Genomic DNA, 12,699 nt, shown 5'->3' with positions numbered 1-12,699 from the left:
TCCAGCCAAGTTAATTCTCTGTCTCTCCTTAAAGAGGCAGAATAAGAAAAAGGTGCAGCCCAAGTCTGCTTAACTTTTCTAGGCTGCACTATTCTCGCTTTGAAAACTGACACAGGGATAGGACTCTGAAGCTTTAGAACAAGTTCAGCTTCCTGCATTTCGATGTCAGGAGAACGCAGTGCGGTGTCCCTGTCACACAAGGCAACTGCGTCCTTACACATGGAACAGTCAATATTTCCAGGCCCCAAAAACAGAGCTAGCCACTCCAACGGGCTAGCTGCCCCTTTTGTCACCTCTCCGGTGGCATGTGGCACAAGGATGCTCCTGAGGTGCAAACTTAGCACTATCCTGGCATAGATTTGGAGTAGAAAAGTCCAAGTACTCCTTCCCAACCAGTTTTAAGGCAAAAAAATGAAGTTTTGGAAGTGCAGGGAACTTTTGGAAAAAAAGATTGTGAAAAATCCAAGATGGCCACCATCAAGATTTTCATGCATAAAATCGCTAAAAAAACCCCAAACTTTCCAAACACAAACCCCCCCCAGCAAATTTAGGATTTTTAAGGTAGGGGAACACAGGGAAACACTCAGAAACCTTCAAAACCCTGTTTTTAGACACTGTGACCATACATCACGTTTTGAACGGGACTGTCCCTTTTTCAAATCTCCTGTCCCGTTGTTCCCACGCACAGCTTCGGGACACCAAAATATCTCATTTTCAGAGATGGCGTCCCGAAGCTGTGTGTGGAGACAACAGGACAAGCAATCGCTGAGAACAGCGTGGATCCCACCACCGGCTACAGAGGGACAGTGCGCACTTGACAGCCGGGCTTCACACGTTCACACACAGCAAGGGGCAGGATGTGATGTCACTCTCCCGAGTCCCTCTTCTTGGGGCGCGAGCTGCGCTGGGGTCAGGATAACGTCGGACAGATGCGCTTTCTCACGCCCCTCCCCCCCCCGTCTCTCACCTGTTCATGTTGGCACAGGCTGGCTGCGCGCCTGGCACCTGAGGCTGCGAGGTGCTGACTCCGCACTTGGCGTGTGTCCCGCCGTCGCTAGGGAGACGGTTGCAGCAGGCAGCTTTTGTGTAAGGGGATGCTGCAGCCGTTTCTGGCCTAGTTGCTCTCCCCCATTGTTTCCCCTCTCACTTCCCCTTTTCTTTAAACCGTCCCTAATCGACTCTTCACTTGTGACACTGAACAAGCTTGAGGTCTTCCCACCATTCCCCTTCGTAGACACACATTTCCCGCCATCTCAAAGCCTGGGTTGGAGAAAGCTGTATTAATGGCCGTGTACTGCAGGTGGGTTTTTTTTTTCAGAGGAAGGCCTTTACCACATATAAAATTCATCATGTAAACTGAGTCGGGCACCTGGTATTGGAGATGACCCTTAGGTATATAAATCTAAGGATTGGATTGGGACTTTTTACAAATGAAAGTAAAAGGAATTGACCATCCTACTCCACCAGAAAACTTTTCCACTTAAAATTCCCTCTCTCTCAGTGGGGGCGCCGCAGCCCTTCCTCCTTCCTCTTTTGTTCTTCGACGCCGCAGATCTGCTTTACGGCGGCAGCAAGCTTGAGGAGGGAGAAGAATGGGCTCTCTCCCTGCTTCCCCGCCCGCCACCGCAACAACAACTGGAAAGGCATGTCCAGGCGCCGGCCCAGAAGCATTCTCCCGACGTCAATTCTGACATCGGAGAGGAAGTTCCAGGCCAGCCAATCGCTGCCTGACTTGCCAGGAACTTACTCTCCGACGTCAGAATTGACGTCAGGGAGGCGGCTTCTGGGCCGGCGCCTGGACATGCCTTTCCTGCGGCTATTGCGGTGGGCAAAAGTAGCAGCGGGCAGCGGTGGCGGACCGGGTGGGGGGAGCAGAAGAATCAGCGGTATATATATGTATATATATATATACAGTGGTACCTCGGTTTATGAGTGCACCGATTTGCGAGTGTTTTGCAAGACGAGCAAAATACTCAGCAAACTTTTGTCTCGTAAACCGAGCACTGCCCCAATAAACGAGCACTCAACAATGGTGGCCCAGGGATGAGTACTTGCCTGCGGGTGCTGCACAGCGATTCCAAAGTGGTGCCTTCCTTGCCTCGGGGTCCCCATGCGGCTACCCTCCTGCTTCGGCGATGCCTCTGCCGTCTGTCAGCGCTCTCCCGGCTCCCATCTAAACTGGCCATCCTGAAAGAGCATGCGCGTGATTTCTCTCTCCTCTCCTAAGTCAGCTGCTCCCCCGACAACACGTTCACCACGTACAAGGACGTCCTGCAGTAACCGAGCAGAATGGAAGAACTGTGGTCTCTTTTTTTTTTTTTTTTTACAGAGAAGGGAAAGAAGAAAAAAATTGAGACCCAGTCAGACCCTCTATCACTGGAGGAAGGGTGAGGCAGGGACCTGGGGGGGCCCAGGTGTAACCCCTAAAGCCGGCACCGTTCAGCCGGACACCCCTGTCTCACTGAAGAGAAAATCTCAACAGGAGAAATAGCATTGCCAGCTCACTGAAGAGAAACCTCAACAGGAGAAACAGAATGGCAGTCTCACTGAAGAGAAACCTCAACAGGAGAAAATAAAGTTCCAGTCACAGCCAGAATTCAGGAGCTAGTTGAATAGCGACCTTGTCCTGCTGGGAGATAGAGAATACTGGATAAACAGGAGGAGTGCCAGCCAATAGGACCACCTGTTAATCAGTTTCTCTATCTCCGCCTGCTGGTAGATGTGAGCTATCCCATTGGTCTCTGGATTCATCTGCTGCTGTTGCTAGGGAAGGCCCAATTTCTCTAATCTTTCACTATACGGCAACTCCTCCAGCCCCTTAACCATCTTAGTCGCATCATGTCCTTCTTCATGTACGGCGATCAGTGCTGGACGCAGTAGTCCAGGTGAGGGCGCACCATGGCCCGGTACAGCGGCATGATAACCTTCTCTGATCTGTTCGTGATCCCCTTCTTAATCATTCCTAGCATTCTGTTCACCCTTTTCGCCACCACCACACATTGCGCAGACGGCTTCATCGACTTGTCGATCAAAACTCCCAAGTCTCTTTCCTGGGAAATCTCTCCAAGTACCGCCCCAGACATCCTGTATTCATGCATGAGATTTTTGTTACCTACATGCATCACTTTACACTTATCCAGTTGAACCTCATTTGCCATCTGTTCTGAATTATTGTAATATAATATATGTGAGATCTCATAAAAAGCTTCAAAAGAGATTGAGACTTATCCAGAACATGGCGGTCTGTTAAATCTTTGGTCTTAAAAAATATGACCATGTTACCCCATCTTACCAACAATTGCACTGGTTGTCTTTTGAGGCTAGAATATTGTTTAAGTTCAGTTGTATATGTTTTATAGTGTTTGGTATGGCGCCTATTTATTTGTCCTCATACTTCGAGAAATACAAACCTAATAGGATTACTCTCGCCTTTCAAGCAGGTCAGCTCAATAACTGGCTGGCCCACATCATCTCACGCGCCTCATCCTACCTAAACTTTAGGAAACTACTAAAATCTAATCTATTTACCAGATTTACAACCTAAATGCCTATATCCACTGTATGAACCCCCTTTGTTATACCTACATTCTTAGATTTATCCTTTATGCAGATTGTCCTGACCTTCTTTACTATACTTTTTTGCTCTGATTGTACCTATTTCTCTGATTGCTCCATCTTTCGCCGATTGTACCATTTTCGCTGATTGTACCATTTTCCCTGATTGTACCATTTTCTCTGGCACATAGTTTCTCTGATTGTACCATTGTAACTTTTCGCTGATTGTCCAGCCCTTCTTCGCTGTAAACCACCTCAAACTACTATGGCTTTGGTGGTATATAAGAAATAAATTATTATTATTATTACTCGAGGGCAATATTTATTTGTCCACCCGACTATCAAGTCTTGTCGTTACAAGAGATTTTTCGATAAATTGCTCGGTTTTCAGGCAGGTAAAATGAACTCATGGTTAAGAACCATTATTTCTCAGGCTCATTCATATATGTCCTTTAGGACACAAAAAACACCAAAAGGAGTGTCATCGAGTGGTTAGGAAAGCAAAAAAAGAATATGAAGAGAGACTGGCAGGCGAAGCAACAAACTTCAAATCATTCTTCAGGTACGTTAAGGGGAAGCAACCAGCAAGGGAGGAAGTGGGACCCTTGGATGATAGGGACAGAAAGGGAGTGGTAAAAGAGGAAAAGGAGATAGCTGACAGGCTAAATATGTTCTTCACGTCAGTTTTCACGAGGGAGGACACAACCAACATTCCGGAGCCCGAGGAGATCGTAAAAGGAGAGCAGGATGAAAATCTGGTCCAGCTAGAGGTGAGCAAGGTGGATGTCCTCAGGCAGATAGACAGGCTAAAGAGCGACAAATCGCCAGGTCCGGATGGCATTCACCCAAGGGTACTTAAGGAACTAAGGAACGAAATAGCTGAGCCACTTCGACAAATATGCAACCTATCCCTAAAAACTGGAGAGATTCCGGAAGACTGGAAAATAGCAAATGTCACGCCCATCTTCAAGAAAGGCTCAAGGGGAGACCCAGGAAACTACAGGCCGGTGAGCTTGACCTCGGTCCCGGGAAAGATGATGGAAGCACTGATTAAAGACAGCATCTGGGAACACATTGACAACTATGGGCAGCTAAAGTCGAGCCAGCATGGCTTCTGCAAGGGCAGGTCATGCCTCACGAACTTATTATACTTCTTTGAGGGGGTAACCAGCCAGGTGGATAAAGGGGAATCCATAGATATCATTTACCTTGACTTCCAAAAAGCCTTCGACAAGGTGCCACACGAAAGACTACTAAGGAAGCAATGGAACCATGGGGTGCAAGGGGAGGTCCACCGATGGATCAAAAACTGGCTGGCGGACAGGAAACAGAGGGTTGGAGTAAAGGGACATTACTCAGACTGGCAATGGGTCACGAGCGGAGTTCCACAGGGGTCGGTGCTGGGACCGCTCCTATTCAATATATTCATTAACGACCTGGAAGCAGGAACAAAATGCGAGGTTATTAAATTTACGGATGACACCAAACTATATCGCAAGGTCAATAACATGGAGGACTGCGAAGATCTCCAAAAAGATCTGACAACACTGGAAAAATGGGCCAAAAAGTGGCAAATGAGTTTCAACATAGGGAAATGCAAGGTCATGCATATAGGGAAAAAAAACCCAATGTTCACTTACAAAATGGGGGGGATCAGCGCTAGGGGTGAGCGACCTTGAAAGAGACCTGGGAGTGATGGTAGACACAACATTGAAGGCGTCGGCGCAGTGTGCCACGGCCTCAAGGAAAGCAAACAGAATGTTGGGTATCATTAAGAAGGGTATCACGACCAGGACAAAGGAAGTCATCCTGCCACTGTATCGTGCTATGGTGCGCCCGCACCTGGAGTACTGTGTTCAGTTCTGGTCGCCGTACCTCAAGAAGGACATGGAGGTACTTGAGAGGGTCCAGAGAAGAGCAACTAAGCTAATAAAGGGCATGGAGGACCTCTCATATACTGACAGACTGAAAAAGCTAGGGCTTTTCTCCCTGGAAAAGCGGAGACTTAGAGGAGACATGATAGAAACCTTCAAGATCATGAAGGGCATAGAAAAAATAGACAGGGACAGATTTTTCAAATTAAGGGGATCAATAAGTACAAGGGGGCACTCAGAGAAATTGAAAGGGGAGAGGTTTAGAACAAACGCCAGGAAGTTCTTTTTCACACAGAGGGTGGTGGATACATGGAACGTGCTACCAGAGGATGTGATAAACAGGAGCACGCTACAGGGGTTCAAAGAAGCTTTGGATAGGTACTTGGAAGACAAAGGAATTGAGGGGTACAGATAAGAGTAAAGGTAGATTATAGGGATGGGATTAGAGGTAGGTTACAAAATTAATCAGGGACCACTGTTCAGGCACTAGGCCTGATGGGCCGCCGCGGGAGCGGACCGCTGAGCAAGATGGACCTCTGGTCTGACTCAGCGGGGGCAACTTCTTCTTATGTTAGGAAACTGCTAAAAACTGATTTATTTGACAAATTTGTAAACTGAGGTTTTAGAATTCTGACTGGTAAATGCGTGGAGGGGCATAATCGAAAGGGACATCTAAGTCTGTTTACGTTCATATAGCAAGTCGTCCAAAGTTAAAAAGAGCCTAAGACACATTTTCGAAAGATACGTCTGAAGAGGCCCATATAATCCTTGCATACATTCCTTGTAGAAGTTTTCTATTCCTGATTGAACTGCTGAAAAACAGGTTGTATGTGCCAAGAAATTACAAGGCCATTTTCTCTCTGTGTCTTACATCTTGTGCTTTAGAGAGATAAAAAACATTGCTAGACCTTAGATGGAAACTTCCCACTAAAACCCCCCCCTTAAGAACATAAGTATTGCCTCTGCCGGGTCATACCAGGGGTCCATCGTGCCCAGCACCCCACTCCCGCAGCGGCCCTCGAGGTCCTTGACCTGTAAGTTCCCACCACCTGAATTGTTTATGCCCTAATCCTGAAGTACCCTGTATAGTACCCCTCTATCTATATCCTGTAATCCCTTTCTCCTTCAAGAAATCATCCAGACCCTTTTTGAAACCCATTATTGTACTCTATCTTACCACCTCTCCTGGAAGCGCATTCCAGGTGTCCACCACCCTCTGAGTGAAGAAGTACTTCCTAGCATTCGTCTTGAATCTGTCTCCTTTCAGTTTTTCTGAATGCCCTCTTGTTTTTGATGTCCCCGCTAGCCTGAAGAATCTGTCCCTCTCCACCTTCTCTATACCTTTCATGATTTTATAGGTCTCTATCATGTCCCCTCTAAGTCTCCACTTTTCCAGGGTAAAGAGCCCCAGCTTCTCCAGCCTTTCGGTATATGCAAGGTTTTCCATGCCCTTAATCATTTTTGTTGCTCTTCTCTGGACCCTCTCGAGCATCACCATATCCTTCTTTTTTGAGGCCGCTGCACATTGTGCCGATGGCTTCATTGTTGTGTCCACCAATACCCCCAAGTCTTTTGTCAAGGTTGCCTTCCCCCAATACCCTCCCTCCCATCGTATAGCTGTACATTGGATTCCCTTTCCCTATGTGCAAGACTTTACATTTCTCTACATTGAAGCTCATCTGCCATCTTTTTGCCCATTCACCCAGCTTGTTCAGGTCAATTTGTAGATCCTTGCATTCCTCAACAGTTCTGACCCTACTGGAGAGTTTTGTGTCATCCGCAAATTTTATAACTTCACACTTTGTCCCTGTTTCCATGTCATTAATGAATATATTGAACAGCAACGGTCCCAGCACTGACCCCTGTGGGACACCACTCGTGACCCCTTTCCAGTCAGAGTAGTGTCCCTTAACTCTTACCTTCTGCTTCCTGTCCGCCAGCCAATTTTTGACCCATCTGTGCATGTCCTCTTATGTTTGCTCTAATGTATCCTGTTACCAAATATGGTCTTTCCTACAGTTTTGTTACTTTTATGTATCCTGTTACCAAATATGGTTTTTCCTACGGTCATATGCTGAAAAAAACTAACCCATGTATAATGCTATATAAATGAATGAAGGACTCATAATAAACAGACATCTCCTGGAACATGACATGGTCTGTTCTTTCTAGGGAGGTACCCCCAGATGCATCTGTACCAGATATGACAGAGTATGTGTGTGAGGCAATATTGGGACCAGAACCGTTTCAACGTCCAACTTTTTTTTTACTTTCAAAAATCGTCTAATTATACGTCCTGCCGATCTGATCGTCCAAGCCACTAAATCGTCTATCTTTATACCACATTTCTGTCCAACTTTCCGTCCAAGTCCAAAACGCCTAGAACAAGCCCTGTTGGACATGGGTCTGCAAAGTGATGGACTGTACACCCAGACATGCCACCTAAATAGTGGGATACCTTACAGGGCACTGCTGTGAACTTTACAAAAAGGGTGCCATGTCTTCTCCTCCCTACGGTTCCCTTATAGGTCATGGTGAGCCCCCAAAACCACCTCCAGAATCCCTTAGACCCACTTATCTACCACCCCAATAGCCCTTATGGCTGCAGGAGCCACTTATATGCCAGTACAAAAGGGTTTTGGGGGTGTATAGGGCAGTGCACATATTTCAGTATCAATGCAGTGATTACAGGGGCTTATGGGCATGGGTCCTCCTCTCTATGGGTCCCTAACCCACCCCCAAGACGATTTAAGCTGCCTCTGGGCTGGACGACTAGGCTTTCCTATGCCAGGTGGCCAGGTGATAATGGTCTGGAGGCTGAAATTTAAAGTTGTGAATAAAATTTTTATAGGGGTGGGGGTGGGGTTGGTGATCACTGGGGTAGTGTGTGGGGGTCTGTGTTATGTGTTTGCAGTGCTTATCTGTTGTTAAACTTTCGCTAAGCCGGCCCACATCCCGTCCAACTCCCGCCCTCGACACGCCTCCCAAAACGCCCCGTTTAGCTTTGGATGTTGAGCGGCACTATGAAGGCCTAGGTCGTTTTTAAATACATCCAAAACCCGGTTTTATTATCGGCGCTTGGACGTTTTTGAGAAATGTTCGTCCAAGTGCTGACAGGCCAGTTTTTGGACGTTTTTCTCTTTCGATTATGAGCCCCATTTAGTTTTACATAGTTTGCATATTTGAGTGGATTTCAATGTAATTTTAGTAAATTTTATTTTATATATTGTTTTCTTAGTGAATTGCATTTTATTCATTGATTGTATAATTTTTACTGTATGTGAACCGCCTAGAACTATGTGGTAGGGCAGTATATAAAAATTAAATTATTATTAATTATTCAATCAGTGATAGAACCAACAGCTAAGATAAATCTTGCAGAATTAAAAACGTACTGACCATCATGCACCACTAGATATGGATGCAGTCCTCGCTCTTGCAGAATCTGGCATGCTGCAGGGGCTGGTGCAATCACTTCCTTCTCGCTCATATCAAAGCCCAGTTGCTGCAGCTTCTGCACAAACTTAGTTCGTGTTGCCTGCGTTTCATTAGTGCAAAATCGCAGCTTAAGTCCTGATTGCTTGATCCTATTAAAAAAAGCGTAAGGTTATTAAACTATGTGAATATATGGTTTAATTTTTTTTAATACACCGCCCTTCTTCAGGCAACAGCAAGGGTCAATTGTAAAATTTCCAGCCCAATCAAGAAAACAACATTTTTTTTTGGGGGGGGGGATTAAATTTATTTTCAACATAGTCTCCTTTAACTCAATACATCTGTTCCAATGTTTTTCCAGACCTTTCATGCCTTCAGTAAAATACGAAATGTCTAAACTGGAAAAATAGCTATTTACAGTATCTAATACTGCAGAATCCAAAGAAAATTTCTTCCTAGACAGCCATTTTTTCAGGTTCGGAAACAGAAAGAAGTTGTACGGAGCAAATCCAGAGTGTTTGGTGAAAGGGGAATTAATTCCCATTATAATTTTTGATGTGCATTGTCCTGGTGGAAGAGAACTTTCTTCTTAGCCAAATTAAGACATTTCATCTTGATTTCAACACTTAAACATAAGCCAGCATATTATTTGCCATTAATGGATTTCCCTTTTCCAGATAATCAATAAAAATTATTCCGTAGAAATCCCAAAAGATGGTCATCATCAACTTTCTAGTTGGTGGAGCCATTTTTTGCTTTCTTTGGAGGTTCATCTCTTGTAGTCCATTATTTAGATTGTTGTTTTATCTCAGAAGTATAGTGATGAATCTTTGTCTCATCCATAGTCACAAAACACTGCAAAAAGTCATTCTCATTGTGCTTAAAACCCAATCGAACTTGTTTTTGGTCGATGGTTAGCAAACATGGCACCCATTGTGCACACAATTTCCACATGCCTAAATATTTGTGTAGGATGGTGCAAACACATTCTGATCATAAGAACTGCCGCTGCTGGGTCAGACCAGTGGTCCATCTTGCCCAGCAGTCCATTCACACGACGGCCCTCAGGTCAAAGACCAGCACCCTAACTGAGACCAGCCTTACCTGAGTACGTTCCGGTTCAGCAGGAACTTGTCTAACTTTGTCTTGAATCCCTGGGAGGGTGTTTTCCCCATGACAGACTCCGGAAGAGCGGTCCAGTTCTCTACCACTCTGGATGAAGAAGAACTTCTTTACGTTTGTACGGAATCTATCCCCTTTCAACTTTAGAGAGTGCCCTCTCGTTCTCCCTATCTTGGAGAGGGTGAATAACCTGTCCCTATCCACTAAGTCTATTTCCCTTCAGTATCTTGAATGTTTCGATCATGTCCCCTCTCAATCTGTTCGAGGGAGAAAAGGCCCAGTTTCTCTAATCTTTCACTATATGGCAACTCTTCCAGCCCCTTAACCATTTTAGTCACCCTTCTCTGGGCCCTTTCAAGTAGCATCATGTCCTTCTTCATGTACAGCGACCAGTGATGGACAACTTCTCTCACATCAAGCAGCTTTATGGGGTAAAGAACTAGAACTACTCCTCTCGCCCACCACTTACGAGGTGTTCAGGAAACACCTCAAAACTCACCTGTTCCTGAAGTACCTAGATTGTTGACCCGTTCCTCCCTTTCCCCTCCTTAACGGTTTTCTGGTCATTTCCCCCACTTGTTCTCCCTTCCCTTAAGTTCTCTCAACTTGTACTTCACTAATCTTTTGTAAACCGCATAGAACTTAACGGTACTGCGGTATATAAACTGTTATTTATTATTATTATTATTATTACTCCAGGTGAGGGCGCACCATGGCCCAGTATAGCGGCATGATAACCTTCTCCGATCTGTTCATGATCCCCTTCTTAATCATTTCTAGCATTCTGTTCGCCCTTTTCGCTACCACCGCACATTGCGTGGATGGCTTCATCGACTTGTCGATCAGACCTCTTTCTTGGGAGGTCTCTCCAAGTACCGCCCCAGACATCCTGTATTCGTGCATGAGATTTTTGTTACTGACATGCATCACTTTACACTTATCCATGTTGAACCTCATCTGCCCATTCCTTGAACCTGATTATGTCACGTTGCAGATCTTCGCAATCCCCCTGTGTCTTCACTACTCTGAACAACTTTGCATTGTCCGCAAATTTAATCATGTCACTCGTCGTACCTATGTCCAGATCATTTATAAAAATGTTGAAATACTGATGAAATGCTAGCAGCTTCTGCTATTTCATTTACCCCTCCTTTTCCAAAACCGTGCAAGAGGTTTTTAGTGTCTGCCGGCATGCTGAATGCTCTGTGCTGCTCCGATGGTCATAGAGTTCCAGTGAGCTTCGGAACAGCACAGAACATTCAGCACGCTAGCCAGCACTAAAAACTTCTTGCGCGGTTTTCTAAAAGGGAGGTTTAGGATCAATCGGTGATCTTCCATCAATATTCAGTGAACTTTATCAACCATTTAAGAACATAAGAACTGCCATCTCTGGATCAGACCTTCGGTCCATCAAGTCTGGCGATCCACACACGCGGAGACCCCACCAGGTGTACACCTGGCGTAATTTTAGTCACCCATATCCCTCTATGTCTCTCGTAAGAAGATGTGCATCTAGTTTGCTTTTAAATCCTAGAACAGTGGATTCCGCAATAACCTCCTCTGGGAGAGCATTCCAGATGTCAACCACTTGTTGCGTGAAGCAGAACTTCCTGATATTTGTCCTGGACTTGTCCCCCCCCTTAGCTTCAGTCCATGTCCTCTTGACCATGTAACATTGGACATTGTAAATAATTTTTTTTCCTGCTCTATTTTGTCAATTCCTTTCAGTATTTTGAAAGTCTCGATCATATCCCCTCGCAGTCTCCTTTTCTCAAGGGAGAGCAATCCCAGTCTCTTAAGTCGTTCCTCATATTCCAAGTTCTCCATACCTTTTAATAGCTTCGTTGCTCGTCTCTGCACCCTCTCCAGCAGTTTTATATCCTTCTCTAGATTGGGAGACCAATGTTGGACACAGTATTCCAAGTGTGGTCTGACCATTGCCCTATAAAGCGGCATTATAACTTTCTCCGATCTACTCGTGATTCCTTTCTTTATCATGCCTAACATTCTATTTGCTTTCTTTGCCGCTGCTGCGCATTGTGCCGACGATTTCAGGGTCCTATCTATCAGTACACCCAGGTCCTTTTCTTGTTCGCTCTTACCTAGAGTTCCACCTGACATTCTATACTCGTGTTCCTTGTTCTTTCAGCTAAATGCATTACTTTGCACTTTTCCACATTAAACTTCATCTGCCATTTCTCCGCCCATTTCGTCAGTTATTGGTGTTTTTGGACGACCAGAACTTTCATCAACAATGCTTGTCTGGCCACGTTTAAACTCAGCAGCTCATGCTTTTACCGTTGAAAATGAAGGAAACGCATCACCATACACTGTGTCTAAGATTTAATTTCGGTTGGCGATTTTCCCTTGAAATGAAGGAATTTTATTATGGTCGGACAACTATAGAATCGTGATACTAATCTTGCTCTTTCTTGGTCAGGCTGCAAACTTTTCAATTGACCCTCACACATTGAATTAGGAATTTTATGCTGCAGTCTGCTAGCGTTTAAGGAAATAATGTTTTGTTTTTTTAAATGTGCAATCATTACAACTAGTGATACGTTTTGTTTTTTTTCCATCAGGGCATGCTAGGGAGCAATGTTCCCTCTAAAGACTGAGTTCTTGTGAGCAAAAATTTTCCTTTACATTATCTTGATGGTATTATACACACTGTATATTACAAATTAAGAATTAAAAATATAAATTTAAAAAA

The 12,699-nt window shown here is 44.9% G+C and overlaps 1 protein-coding gene across 3 annotated transcripts in view; it reads right to left on the bottom strand.

Annotated features, from left to right (window-relative positions):
* Nucleotides 1–12,699, bottom strand: part of LHPP (phospholysine phosphohistidine inorganic pyrophosphate phosphatase) — a 124,420-nt gene that overhangs the window by 92,401 nt on the left and 19,320 nt on the right. For all 3 annotated transcript variants that reach the window (XM_033940483.1, XM_033940482.1, XM_033940481.1), the window contains exon 2: nucleotides 8,829–9,016. In XM_033940483.1, the coding sequence (XP_033796374.1) occupies nucleotides 8,829–9,016 (188 nt within the window). The remainder of the gene's footprint in view (nucleotides 1–8,828; nucleotides 9,017–12,699) is intronic.

The sequence above is a fragment of the Geotrypetes seraphini genome, chromosome 4, assembly GCF_902459505.1.
Source record: "Geotrypetes seraphini chromosome 4, aGeoSer1.1, whole genome shotgun sequence".
Classification (NCBI taxonomy): domain Eukaryota; kingdom Metazoa; phylum Chordata; class Amphibia; order Gymnophiona; family Dermophiidae; genus Geotrypetes; species Geotrypetes seraphini.
The sequence above is the reverse complement of the archived record's forward strand: the minus strand, read 5'-3'. Positions and strand labels throughout refer to the sequence as shown.